Here is a 14380-nt window from a genome sequence, read left to right as displayed (position 1 = left end):
TTATACCTTTATATATATAGGTATAAATATATTTTATACGCGTGTGCGAGATGAAGCTCACTAGGAGGTAGAGATAATCAAAATCTTAATCTGAAAAGTAGGTGCCACTACTACAACGGTAACAACAAACGGTAAGCAAAGTGAATTGGGGGGGAACTTAACGGCTATTGTCATACAGAAACGGTCTCCACACACACACACACACACACACACACACACACACACACACACACACACACACCAAATAAAAAAGCCCGTCAGAGGCGTTTGTTTGGTACCGCCTCCCGACAGGACCCCCTCCCCCCATTGGCAGAAATATACCCCCTATTCCCTCTCCCAAACATCCAAGGCAATAATAAGGGAATGGAAAATAATCAGAGAAAAAGAGTAAAGATACGTTAAAAGATAAGAAATGCGGTAAGCACAAACACAAACGCTGATATTAAATATAACCCCCCCCCTCTTTCCTCCTTCCATGCATTACCTTCTCATTTACAATTGCGATAAAACACGTGGTGGCGGGGTGAGACGCCCAATGGCATAAAAAATTGTGGGAGGGGGCGGTGGAAGGAATAAAATGGAAAAAGTAACACTGAAGTCTGGAAACTACAAAACGATATACAAAAGAACATAAGGAGGAGAAAAAAAAATGTCAGAAAGCGGGTCATGTGGATGAAAATACAAGGTGGAACAAACCGAAGAGGGAAGAGAGAAAACTAAAATTTAAAATAAAACGAGCTCGTCGTATGCATGAATTTATACCGTCTATATGCAAACATATATGCGTGCACAGTTGAGAGGCTTCCCTTTCTTAAACACTTCTCTACACCCGAGAGGTGAAAAACAAAAACATTTTTTCTTGTAAAATTGTATAATAATTGCAAAATCAAAGTGAGATCACTTCCACTTCCCCTTCTCCTCCAGCATACAACAAACCTACCATTTCTTCCCTTCGGGAAGTGCTCGGCACCAGTGTAGACACCGTTGCACAGTTTTTCTTTGTTGTTTTATTTATCCCACCTCGTTTCTCCCCACTTCCGCATGCCTCCCCCCCCTTTTCTTGCCCTTTGGTGGTACAATTTATTTATTTAGTTTTCTCGTTTACCTGGCAGCTTGCTCCATACGCAAACGTGGGTGGGACCGAATCTTCCCCCCTCCACATATACACACACACACACATGCACCTCCCTTCCACCTTCCTACAGAATTTTCACCGTAATACCTCCTAAATGGCACACAAGGAGAGATTCTATGCCCTAAGTGCGAAAACTACAAGCGCCATTAGAAACAACAGCGTCCCCACTATTAAAAGGGCGAAACCAGGTCCATAAACTTTGTTACGATCCAAACTGGCATCCTCACAGAAACGGGATACGTACACACTTATAGTCATTGCCCAACTAACGACCTCACACAATACCACAACACCACCCACCGCTACAATAGTCCACTTATTACTCGCCACAATCGAGTCTTCCGCTGGCAAGATGCCGCTACGCGATTCCATCCTGCGTGCCGGAGTTTGCCCCTCTGCATTATATTGTGACATGTACTTTGCCAACGCAGACCTGATATAAAGATAAATAATTGATGCCAAGAGGCAAATAGATATGATAGAAAATGCGGCTCCAGTCTGAAGTCTCCCGCGAATGGGTGCACACGGCAGAAGTTGAGTGCGGATAGTATAACTTACCGAGTCACAATCCGTTTTGTAACCCCAAAAAGTAAAACACGCACCACCAACTTCGTCGAGTTGCGATAGAGAAGTACCAAGAATAGCGAAAAAGATGTTGAGCAGGGATGCACCTAGAAACAGACTGCGTGCATCACTAGGTGATATGATTCCATAATCAAACCTATTAATAACATTGCGTCGCATGGTTGAGCCACCGCCACCGCCCCCGGTCCCGCCTGCGTGCGCACGTGGTGTCATGTTGCTCTGCTGCCTGTTGTCCGTTATGGAGACGGCCGCTGTTTCATGCGTTTGTGGCGGTTGCCCCCGTTGGGGGTAACGATTGTTCTCATCCGCAGAACCGTCAGAATATTCGCATTCCGCGTAAGCTTCGGTCCCCCGCTGCCTGTTGTATTGCAGCTGAGCAGTCGGATCTACATGCACAGAGGCCACTGCAGAGTTTGCGCCACCATGCATTTTTTCTTTTTCGTTTCTTTCGTGTGTGTAATGAAACTGAATCTATATTTAGTATGCCCACTACCCAGTGGCTAAAGTTTATACACGAGTGCCTTTTCTTCCCAAAGCTCGCTAAAATCCCGCGATATTTTGTTATTTTGGTAGGAAAGAGCGGGTCTTTCGTCGCTAATGGAAGTGTTACAAACAACATATGGCATGGTAGTATCATACAAGAGAGGGGGAAACATGCGTAATAAACTTTCTTTGCCTTAAATTGCATAGGGTTTTACAAGAAGTAACTTAACATTGGGAAGGTAACCCTTACAAATATTCCCGTGGAGAAAGATGTACGTACATACACCCTGAACAGTCGTTTATTGGGTCAAAAATCAGTAAAGTTAATCACCGGTCCGGGAGAGGGAATGAACTACTATTCCTTCAGCGGTAGGTTGGAACCAATCCTGTATAAGACGAAGTTCTTTTGTTAGAGAAATGGAGCACAGTTCCCCCCTACATGTATGCTTCTTCTTCACACGTATTCATACATACACGCTCCCCTTTATTTTACCCATCTCCCTCTGACCTTAATACTCTGCCATATTATCTCCATTAACTTTACTCATTAATAATTAATTAATTTGTTTCATTTCACTTTATTTTCCCTTTCTCAGTGTTTTTCTCGGCTACCTCCATCTTTTCTTCACGCCACATCATCAACATCCCAAGACACACACACACACACACACACATACATACACACACATACACTTCCCTTTACTCTAACTTTGCCGCCGTCACACTCCCACACCAGCCCCTTCTCTTTTTTTAAAAAAAGGATTTTTTTTTTGTTTTTCTTTTATTATTTTACACATTTGTATTCACTTACATTTATATAAACCCTCCTGTTCTCTTGTTCCTCTTCCATCTCCATCCTCACCATCAGCTCACCCATATTTCCTTCATCCCGCATGAATTTACAAAGAAAAAAATGCGGGTGGGGGACTGAATGAAAAAGAGGGAGCGAGATGATGGTATGGACACGACAGGAGGAAATAAATAAATGAAAACATATGAGTAAATAAACATATACAGGTATGCGCATGAGTAGAAGGGGAGGCGAAGGGATGAGGCAGGCAGATAAAATACAGAGAAAAGGAGAATGCACAAAGGAAAACAAAACAAAACACGTGCACAAAGAGATTAGCGTGCATATGTATAGGTTTTCTTACATACAAATATATGTGTGTATATATATATATATATATATATGATTTTACGTATTAATATGGTGTCAAGCTGACGGGATGATACAAGTATGCAGAAACGTAAGGGAAGCAGTATCAGCATCAGCATCGGTAAAGCAAAACAAAACGAAACAGAAGTTTGGCAGAGTGCACATGGAAGAGAGGAGGTGCCCCTCATAAGTTCTCATGCATCTGAGAGTAGCAGCAAGAGAAAAAAAACGAAAATGTTTTTTTTCTTTTAATATAGTTTATCAATAAAGGATGGTATGGCAATACGTGGACGGAAAGGAATTGCGTATGTGTGTGAGCGAGGAACAACAGATGTTGAGGCATATTTGTGTATATATTCATACCATGAGGCAACAGCAACAGCAGACGCGCCACCGATGCATAACATGCGACGCCGAGTAAAAGAGAACAACTCCAGCGCATCAACCTCTTTCTTCCTTCTCTTCTCTTCTCTCCTCGGTCCGGTCATTGTTTCTTTTTTTTTTTGCTTCACGTATTTTGTCGTGTAAGGAACACGCACAAGGAAAAGAATTTATTTTTTCTTCCTAAACGGCACACGGAAAGGGTGAAAAATTCACGGCTCGGTTTACCCCTTTACAGCTTCACTCACATGTAATTTACATTCACACACGTGTCCGCGTGCGTGTCTATTTTTCTTTTTCTTTTTATGTGTTCATGTGTGTATTTGTTCACATGTATAATCGCTTGCGGATGTGTTCTCATCCCCTAGTCTTCAATATTGAACAGTTCGCGAAGTTTCTTCGCCACGCTGTCTTCCGCATTGGTGCCAATAACCTCCAGATGTGGAAGGGCATCTTTTAAACGTTGTTGTGCATTTCCCATGATATAACCCTTTCCAGCGGCAGCAAGCATTTGGACATCATTCATGCCGTCCCCAAAGGAAACAATGTCTTTCAGTTCCAAACCCAGAAGTTCAGCCACCTTCGCCATAGCAGTAGCTTTATTTGCATTGTGGTGGACAACATCGAGTGTAATTGATGTGGAGCGCATGACGGAGATCCTGCCCTCGAAGCGCTTCTTCACAACTCCCTCCAGCAAATGCAAAGTATTTGGTTGTGCCAAGAAGACAAGCTCATGCACACCATCCTTTTGGTGGGCCTGCAAGTCATCCACTACTCTGTAATGGAAACCGGAAGAAGCAAACATTTGAAGCAACTCCTCCCTTGCAGCATCTGTTACCCACTCATCGTGTTGAAACAAATTAACTGTGTACGGTACCTCTTTTGGGTCCTGAATGTCCTCCCCAGATGATCCGAGCCCAATTAGCTCCGACACCACATCTTCGCTAAGGTTAAAAGAGGCAATGACATTAAGCTGCGGGTCACTAACACGTGCACCATTGGAAGTAATCACATAGGTTCCCTGTAGGCCACAGCTTTTTATTGTGTGAAAGACATCGGGATGTGGGCGGCCCGTAGCAATAACAACAGGAATATTGCGCTTTAATAACTTTTGGATGGTATCGAGAGTGTAAGCACTGATACGGTGATTCTCATTTAACAGGGTGCCATCCAGATCAACAACAGCTGCACGGTAGGTCATTCGATTCGTGACGCTTACTAAACTCATGCGGCGAGACGGTGAGTGGGGGAAAAAGAGTGATATGATAGTTACGTAATATTACGTTTCAACCGAAGTCAACTATCACGAATTTATAGTTTAGGACACACCATAGCAACAACAGCAACAACAACAGCTTCACGAGAATAAAGAGTAAAATGTTTAAACCCTAACGTAAAAGTGAGGTAGAAGACATCTCCTCCTACCAAACTCATCGAGACGTTCGCGGAGAAAATCGCCGGCCCCTTCTCAACAAATCCACTCCAACAGATTACCGAGACCTTTTCGCCATTTTCCACAAACTCCGGTAAGTTGAGGAGCCAACTAAAATATATTTGAAACGAATTTGTCATTACCGGACCTCACCTCGTCGTGCAGTTTTCCCTCCTTATATTACGAGTCATAACCACCCGGCACGGGAATGGAAATTCAGTAAGCGACATAAGCCGTTCACGAGTTTAATTCCATTGCGTATTAATAATGTCCTTCTTTGAAGCTATTATGGAAGAATTGTACTCTACTTCCACGGACCGCGCATGCGATCGTATGGGGGAAAAAAAAGCAATAAGTGAAAATTAAGCAAACAATGCTAATAAACAACGATCAAATAGGCAAGAAGGGAAAAAAGAAGCATTAAAGATACACATAGCACACAAACATTTGTTGGATATAAGGGCAACAGTAATTGTCACCAGAGAGACATCCCGCTTCCGTTGCTGTAAAGGCGAAGCGTGTCGCGTAGTGCTGTTGGGAGTTTAATGGCATGTGCTGCAGGAACATGTGGTGACGGGAGAATCTACCGCCTTCAATCACGTGTGTACGTTTTGGGAGGGAAAAGGGGGGAAGCTGTGGAAGGCGAGAGGAGCTTACAAAAAACAAAAAAAAAGTAAACGCGCAAAAGTAATAGTCGCGTCGCCCAACCACCAACGCGCAACCGAATTAATTAACAACACGTTCCCACCCACGCACGCACACAAACACGCATACATCAAACTTTCAGAAAAAAAAATTCGCAAAGGAGTGCTTGTCTGAAGGAGCAGTGCGGTCGAGTTGTGAGGTACTAATAACATACGTTGAAATAAATAAATATATACTAATACATGCACGTACGTAGATATACTCACTATTTCATTCAGTAACCTATCCCTCCAGTGTTGTGACGTGCGCTTCATTTCCTTTCCTTTTATTTCCATTATTTCCCTTGACTGACTTCTTTTCTTTCAACCGCCTTCATAAAAACACACAACACGACGGAGGAATCATCTACTGCATAATGAAGGAATTGAGAATTTTTTTAAAAAGGTAATAAAATAAGGGAAATAAAAGGAAAAAAAAAGGGTAAAGTAATAATAATAATAATAATGACACTTTGCTCGTGGTGTTGAACCTCTTTCGGTTGAACTACTTCCCCCCCCCCTATTCCCTTTTATACCCACACTTTCAGGCGTCGTGCCGTCGCACAAGTGGGTAACTGAAGTTCCGCCAAGTAGTTTTGCAAGAAACAACAAAACCCATGAACCCATGAGCACACACACACACACACTCACATAAAAATAGATTCAAAGAAAAAAAACAAAAGTTTTGGAAATCGAAGTAGTGCATAATATCTACGGTACAAGAATAGATGAAAAATATGACCAAGACAGAACGTGAATAAATGTACAAAAGCAAAAAAAGAAAACAGGAAAGAAAAAGCAGGTGCGCTTCCCACTCATGCTTACACAAAGCACTTACTCTCACTTGCACGAACTAAGAAGGTGGGGAAAACACAAATATAAAAAAAAACGTAGCAAACCATGAGGCTAGCCCCACGAAATATGCTTTAAAGGTGATACTGCTCCACTTCATCTGATTCAGCAGGCGGTGGAGCGACCTCTTTATCTGGCACAATGCTGACACCGGGGGAAACGGCAGGTGAAAAGAGAGGACTGACTTTAGTTAGGTCTGATGGTTTCTTTCCTCTTCGACTCTTTTGATCCGTGACGTCTGCAGGCCACCGCGCCAATAAGGGCGCTCCTGTGATATTTGCTGAAGAGACGGGTGGGGAAACAAGCGGTGGCTCAGCCATCCTTACCCTCGAATCAGATCTCGGCCTCCCTCTTCCCCTTCGGGCACCACCTGCAACTTTTTCTTCAGTCGCACCATCAGTTTCAACGCCTGCCTTGTGACCATCTGCCAAAATCCTGCTCCCTTTCCTCACTTTTCCCTTCATGAATTTCTGAGACTTGGAGAGATCCCTGGAACGAATCAGCAACTGTAGCTCAAGCACATTGGAAGAATTCATCGCGCGTCGCACCAAGTGAATGGTGTCTGCGGCCACACCGTTCACGGATAAGATCTGTGCAGTGTGCAAACCGGGTCGTGAGATATTATCGCAGAGCAACTCCCGTGCCAACACCGATTCTTCAAGAAGAGTTTTGGGAAGGGCATTAAGGTAAATCTTCGCCTTACTTTTGTGCATTTCTATTTCCCACGGGTGGCGTGCAGACTCACGATTGAGGGTGAGTGTTGCCCATAGTGCTGATTTGGGGTATCCGACATACTCACTGAGCGTAAAGGACATGACGGTGGCCGCCCTCGAGAGGAACATCCTAGAGCCACAAAACATGGTTGCGGATGCTTCGTTGAAAATTTTAATATATATATATATATATATATATATATGTCGCGTCTACTACTTACACAGGTTATGTGCCCCGTGCACTATCGAGTCGCTGTGCTTAGTTCACTTTAAAAGCACTGCGCACAAGGTCGTTGTTTAACTCCAAAATGTGTATTGAATGTGAAGGGGGGGAAATACGGAATCAAATTGTAACAGTCGGGTGGAGAACATGCAACTCAGAAGATGAGTAAGGAAAAAGGGAACAAATGGACAGCAAAGTCAATTTGAACTTGCGGTGGTTGCGAAAACTACAGTCCACACGGCATATCAGTGGTTTGATGGAAGCCGATGGTGCCACGGCAGGATGAAATACTTTTCAGTTCACCAGTAGAAAAATTGTGCGACGCCACCGAATCCTCCACGGGGAGAGTTTCCTGAAGCATTGAACCTACAAGAATCCCTTTCACAGCTTTCCCGACAATGTACGCAAGCAAAACATGGGACAAATCCAAAGAGTCGCCATTCAACGTCCTTCACGACCGCCCAACAGCTTCCCATAGATAAAAGCAATAGCACACTGAAGTTACCTCTGCTGTGAATTGGCTTCTATCAATCCCCTTTCACACACTCTCTCTCTCTTTGGAAACAACGGTCATGTTATCCTCGACAACGGGTCCATCCCCCCCCCCCCACACACACACACCCACGCACCTCCTTTCGATGGAGGCCCGCTTCTTCAAACACACAAAAGCATGTCCCACCCCGGTTAGGGTGTGTATTCTTCGTCATCTTCATCTTCAGTAACTTGTACAGTTTCTGCAGAGGTGGGTTCCGTGGGACAGTTGACCACAGGCATAACTTCATTCTGTGCCAGCGTTTGGCGAAGAGCAGCCACCCTTGCAGAAAAGTTCACGCCACATTTCGTGTCGTACGACCTGCGGTGGTCCGGATTGGACAACACCTCATAAGCTTCCACAATACTCTGGTACTGCCGCTGCACCTCAGCTTCATCTTCTCCAGTGCGGTAAGCCGCGCGATCGGGGTGCAGCTGAAGGGAGAGCCGCTTAAATTGACGCGTCAACTCCGCTTGGCTAACAGTGGGGGCAACGCCCAACACGGCGTAAAGGGATGGTGTAGCTGATACAACCGTGTTTATGCCAGCCATATCCCACTTCTCGCCTGCTGCTTCACAACTCTCCCCCCTCCTACTGGTGCCCCGTGTACTTTACCACGCAAACAAATAAACTGACACTAACTAATAAATGTGGGGATAGGGGAAATAAGCAGTTGACAAGCGCTCGGCTCGTAATCCACTTGCCTTCCGCCTGTTTACCGAACGATCGCACATCAAAATCAAACCAAAAAATATAAATAGAAGAGAGACGGAGAAAGAAAAGTCATAAAGTGGTATGCCAGCGTCACACATTCGAGAGTTTATTTGGGAGATGGGGCTGGGGTTAACATGTCAGGCTTGGTCACGCAGTTCGGTTTGTACAACATGTTTGTTAAGTTGTTTCACCAGCTCCTCCCTATTACTAGAGCGAAGGAGTAAAAAAAAACAACAAGAAACAAAGAGAATATACATTACGTAAAAGTGAACAATCACCTGCAAAAAACAAAGTCTGTGCCAGACCCTGCGCTGATCCCACGAGGGTGTCCACTGCTGCCACACCGCACGCGTAGCGCCACAGTCAACCGTAAACAGGAGGCACAAGTTCCTTGCCGAACTTATAGCGTGAGAGTCTCCCTTAGCCGTCAGCTGCATTGCACGTGAACGAAAGAACCGCTGCAACCGCCTTCAATCCATTGAGTCACGGTGTAGTCAGCAACCCCGCGCGGTTACACCGTTACATCAAATAGGTGAAACGGGGCGCCTATCGAAAAAGCCCAACAGTGCTCGATCGTTAAAAAATTCCCCGAGGTTGGCGATAACAACTTGACGAATGTCTAACCCACGAGAGGCGCTTTCCCCGTCACCGCAGCTGCTCTCTCTCCCCTCACCACTTTGTCTACCCTCTGGAAACTTATAAATGCCCTCAGGAACGCGAATCACTTCCCCGAAGAGCACGTAATGCTCACCTGCCCAAAGAGACTCCACGACGCCACGTGCAGCACACTCCTCCGCAATGACACGGTCCACTGCGCGCCTATCCTCCTTCTCTTTTGCTATACTCTGAAGGTGGCGGTCATGATCCACCATCCACCTATGCGCTGTGATCCATGTGGTGAGCGCCTGATCCTCCGACTCCACGATACGTTTCCTCAAGGCGGCCTCCTCCCGCTGCACTACTAGAACCTCATGTTCGCGCATCCATCGCTCTACAGTAATCCTACCAGCACCATCGGTGGTATTCAGAAATAAGAATCGAGCACACGCCCGCAGCTGTTGTTCAAACAAACCAATTTCACGCCGCCGATACACCTCGTATTTACAAACCAACTCAATGGACTGTGTGATGCGCGCCTCTTCGAGGGCTCGCTGCCACTCCTCACGTTCTTTCTTCATGAGTGTCTCGATTAGTTCCTGGAAGCTACGAGGACATACTGTCTCATTGAGTGCCAATTCTTCGGCATTCTGAATAGATAACCGCTGCTGCATCTCGGTATTGAGGAGCAAGCGCTGCCGTTCCAGTTCCTCAGTCGAAACAATACTACTGCGGCATTTTCTCTCAAAATGATACAAGATATGACGAATTTCTGTGAACTCTCCCGCACAAATCCGCCCGCGTGCCCCTTCCTCCACTTCTATGGTGCCAAGTACATGCAGGTATTTGTAATAGTTCATATGAAAACGTTTGCCCCTTGTTTTCGTTTCACGTGGGCCTTCGTCACATCCGGGTGGAGTTGTTGTTTCCACTGAGAGCGCCTCACGTTCCCGAAGTAACCTGAGGGCGAATGCAAAATAGGCCATCATGGATTCAAAGCGTTCGTGCTCCCGATTCCGGACGTCGGTGAGAACCTTCTGAGCATCAATAAAAAAACGGTGTTGATCATAAAGCACTTGAAGTTCCACCTCCCGCTGTTGCAGCAACGTCTCCTCCAGGGTTTCGTGTCCCCCAATCACAATGGAAGTGTACAGACAGGTAATACCGACCGCAGGCTCAAGTGGGATGGCGGATTCCTCTAAAACCTCCATGTCCAATAAAAGGCAGCGACACGGATGTGGAGGACAGCATGAGATAAATTCACCGAGCATGGCAACCCTCGCTTCTTTCTCTTTTTTTACCAGATCTATTAGAGAGCGCCGTATCTCTACTTGTTTCAAGAACTCACTACACACACTACTCCTCAAATCCACGAATTCCCTCATTATATCCATCTGACTCTCCTCCACGCTCTTGAAGGCGTCTGTATTTGCTAGGGGTTCTTTAGCACATTGCTTTCCCTCGCCAAACCAACGATCAGCAAAAATGTGCTCCTTAGCCTTGACGGAAGCTCTTTTGATCATTTGATTGAGCTCATCTTCTGTGGTTAGTGTAGGAGGCCACGGTTCGCACAATGAAGGCAGAAAGCAACCCTCGTCGTCTCCGGCCATAAAATAACAACGAACAGGTGAAGTTGAGTAAGCTATGGCCTTTATGAGCTGGCGCCCCTGTCTCTCCATGAGTTCTACCCATTGCAATAACCGCCCCGTGGCAGGTCGTGCTGTAGCGCGTCGCTCCAACAACCAAGAAAGGCGTGACGCGGAAGTTAACTGACCACCCTCCGAAGTCGATCGTGACACACTGCGGCCTTGCGAACGAGAGGATGCAACCACTAAAGCGCATGAGTTTACCTCAGACAAGAAAGGAAGCTTGGGGCGGAACACTGCAACCGAGTTTTCATCCCCCGATGGACAGTAGCGTGTCGTACTTTTTTGTTGCGTATGAATTAACGGCAGTTGTGACATTGTGTTGTTTCTTCTTGTGCTGCTTTCCCTCACCACAGGTTGGATTCACTCCTTTCCTCCACGTTGTTGCAGTTCAACTTCGCAGTCGTTGGGAGCGCTCAGCTTTGGTCCCACAGATGAATTCTCCTTGTACACTCTTTCCTTTGTTTTGGGGATGTGAAAGGACGCCCGTACTTTAATCCCTGACGGCCTCGCAAATACGTATAAATGAGGAAGAAAGCCAACAAGAGAAAGCGAAAAATAAAGAAAAAATTTTCAGCTAGCACACCAGCCCCGCCGACCTCTCTACCTTTAGACAGATCTTCCCCCATAATATTTTGTTCCCTCGCTCGGAAACGAAGAAAAAACAACGACAACACAATGTACACTTCAGGGCGACTGCCCACCCGGAAGGCGAAGCAAACCATAGAAATCTGCCATTTCAGACAAAAAAATATTTTTCGTCCAACAAACCACCCCAGTCGGGGTCCGCTTCTCCATTGCATTTGTTAGAGCCATATTTTCTCCACCTGAGGCATTGACTAGTACATCACCAACAGGATTGGTATTCGAAAGGTTCCACTCGTTCACGCACGTGTCAACAGAACTCCGCGCTCCCTTCAACAACTCCTGCCTCTGCTGCTGCAGTGGTGGGTGCGGGGGCAATAACCATTGCATGGCGTGTTCGTCCTGTCGGAACCGTTCCCGCCGCTTACGTAACGTATAAAAGGGGCACGACACATCCAGCAGATACTTCTCACGTCGGACAAGATCCACAACGGCAGGCACGAGGGACGCGGCATACCGCGCCATCAATGCAAGAATAACAAGACCCACGATGCCATCTAAACACTCTTCCACCATAGAAACTAAAGGAATGGTATAAGGAGCCCCGTGAATTGAGGGTATAGATGTGAAACCGTCGTTAGTGCTAGACTGCAAAGACCATAATGCCACGTGCAATTCACCAATAATCGCCTCAACAATATCAGCTTTAAATTTCACTGATTTTTCCTTCACATCTCTGCCTCCTAGCTTGTCGCTAAGCTGCAGCAAGGTGAAAACATGAACCAGGTGCTGATTACACTCAAGAACCGTCCGTAATGCATCCATCACCAAAACATTTGAATTTGCCCGCCAGTTAACCTCTGGAAAAAGAAGCACGATGCGACGACAAACAGAATGCCCCCAATTGTGATCACCAATGCACTCCATCCGCTGAAAAGCAGCGTCACGCTGCAAGCCACCAGAGCTTGCCGTTGTAAAGAGGGAATCTACAACGTTCAGCACACCAAGTTTACCCAAGACGCGGATTTGACTCTGCAGCCGTAACGCACTTTTTTCAGCAACCTCTTTCCAAAGTGTTGCGGGATCCCCATGATACACGGCAGATTCTTCAAGACAAGGTGACCCATCCTCAGTAATGGCATGAAGTGATGACGAGCGCTGGTTAACTAAGGAACACTGCAGTATTCCCTCCCACCTTCTGGCCTCCTCAACAAAAAAATTTCGTGCTGCAGTTGGAGAAACACCAACAGCTCCATCCTTATATTGTCTCGCTCTCTGAAACAACAGCCACATGAGTGCCTCTACCGTAACATGTGCCTGTGAACCAGTGTGTGAAAGAATTGTTTGAGACACCTCCCCGCAAAGGCGACAACAGTTTGAGGCTGAAGAACGTGAAAAGAAAAAGTCATTTTGATTGGGCAGGGTGGAGCGCAACGATAAAAGGCCCGCGTTGCCGTTTTCGTGGTCGTTCTCGACACCACATCCATTTCTGAATGATCTACACGAACGTCCACCTGAAGCGTGAAGCAACACGCGGCGCACAACTTCGCTCAAGCGAATCATGTGCCAACGGCCGAAACAAATGAATAAACAAATGTATGTATTTTTAGTGCACTGCCCGGATTACACTCTGCGAGGCGTGTGTTTGTGCGTGCCACTGTGCGCAGCGAACCAATCATGGAAGCGAATACTATCCAGAGTAAGGATATGGACACCTTGTGGTATGTACTTTCAAGCACAACTACGTACTTTTACTATTATTGTTTATTTATTTTCAGAAGCCCCTTACCGCTAAAATTGCCTCGTTTTTAAAAAAAAAATGAGGTGGACGCCGAACACAAGTGAGCCCACACACCCGCATGCCACTGTTGCTTTCGGAAGCTTCCGAAACAACCACAACACACACACACACACACGAAGCGGCTCGTCCCCCCTGTTAGCACTCTTATTTATTCCTTTTGTTAGTATTGTTGTTAGTTTAGTACCACTCCCTCACTCGTTTTGTGAAGTGTGCACACCGATGTGGGCATATATCGATATGACAATACTCGCAAGGAAAAAAAAAGACGAAAAAAAAAAACAGAGGTCCAGGCAAGGGAAAGGTGTTTAAGACCATCACATGAATTCTGTTGTTGCACAATTACACGAGGGTAAATTTTAGGAGGCGGAAAGAACAGCAGATAAATGCATTTATGGGTCAGAAAAATGGATATATATATATATATACTTTTGTAAATTGCGAGTAGACTTCGATCTATCAACAAAAAAAATTTCACGGAAAGTGGAACCAACACTGGCACCACTATCACCCCCAAAAAACAAACAACAAAAACGAAGCAAAGAGGAACCCTTTCTATATAAGTGTAAATAGGCCGAAATACCGCATGGGCACGCCACAGCAAAATTGATATGCACAATCAGTTGGCACATAATAAAGTCTAAGCGCTGCATGTAACCCTCATCTCTGGCGGTCTCGATGATGCCAAAGGAGACTCAAAAGAAAGAAACAAAATACGAGACGCAAAACCGCATAAATGGGTACGGTCTGCTGCCCAACAGTAATAGAGGAGAGGTAAAAAACAAAAAAAAAAAGAAAGCCTTCCTTCCCGATATTTCTCTCGTATCGATAATGAGGCGCACCCAGCTTCGCCCAGATCGGG

The 14380-nt window shown here is 45.7% G+C and overlaps 6 protein-coding genes across 6 annotated transcripts; all 6 read right to left on the bottom strand.

Moving 5' to 3' along the window:
• Positions 1–1249: 1249 nt before the first annotated feature.
• TbgDal_XI9620 (hypothetical protein, conserved) lies at positions 1250–2149 on the bottom strand (the record flags this gene model as incomplete). The annotated part of the gene is made up of 1 exon (XM_011781805.1): positions 1250–2149. One exon carries the CDS (start codon positions 2147–2149, stop codon positions 1250–1252), a length of 900 nt encoding a protein of 299 aa, XP_011780107.1.
• Positions 2150–4107: 1958 nt separating this feature from the next.
• Positions 4108–4971, bottom strand: TbgDal_XI9610 (haloacid dehalogenase-like hydrolase, putative; the record flags this gene model as incomplete). Its single annotated transcript, XM_011781804.1, has 1 exon — positions 4108–4971. One exon carries the CDS (start codon positions 4969–4971, stop codon positions 4108–4110), a length of 864 nt encoding a protein of 287 aa, XP_011780106.1.
• Positions 4972–6784: 1813 nt separating this feature from the next.
• Positions 6785–7570, bottom strand: TbgDal_XI9600 (hypothetical protein, conserved; the record flags this gene model as incomplete). Its single annotated transcript, XM_011781803.1, has 1 exon — positions 6785–7570. One exon carries the CDS (start codon positions 7568–7570, stop codon positions 6785–6787), a length of 786 nt encoding a protein of 261 aa, XP_011780105.1.
• Positions 7571–8330: 760 nt separating this feature from the next.
• Positions 8331–8729, bottom strand: TbgDal_XI9590 (hypothetical protein, conserved; the record flags this gene model as incomplete). Its single annotated transcript, XM_011781802.1, has 1 exon — positions 8331–8729. The coding sequence occupies one exon, from the start codon at positions 8727–8729 to the stop codon at positions 8331–8333; it is 399 nt and encodes a 132-aa protein (XP_011780104.1).
• Positions 8730–9416: 687 nt separating this feature from the next.
• On the bottom strand, positions 9417–11453 carry TbgDal_XI9580 (hypothetical protein, conserved; the record flags this gene model as incomplete). Its single annotated transcript, XM_011781801.1, has 1 exon — positions 9417–11453. One exon carries the CDS (start codon positions 11451–11453, stop codon positions 9417–9419), a length of 2037 nt encoding a protein of 678 aa, XP_011780103.1.
• Positions 11454–11822: 369 nt separating this feature from the next.
• On the bottom strand, positions 11823–13283 carry TbgDal_XI9570 (hypothetical protein, conserved; the record flags this gene model as incomplete). The annotated part of the gene is made up of 1 exon (XM_011781800.1): positions 11823–13283. One exon carries the CDS (start codon positions 13281–13283, stop codon positions 11823–11825), a length of 1461 nt encoding a protein of 486 aa, XP_011780102.1.
• Between the last annotated feature and the right edge of the window lie 1097 nt (positions 13284–14380).

The sequence above is a fragment of the Trypanosoma brucei genome, chromosome 11 (genome assembly GCF_000210295.1).
Source record: "Trypanosoma brucei gambiense DAL972 chromosome 11, complete sequence".
NCBI lineage: Eukaryota > Euglenozoa > Kinetoplastea > Trypanosomatida > Trypanosomatidae > Trypanosoma > Trypanosoma brucei.
The sequence above is the reverse complement of the archived record's forward strand: the minus strand, read 5'-3'. Positions and strand labels throughout refer to the sequence as shown.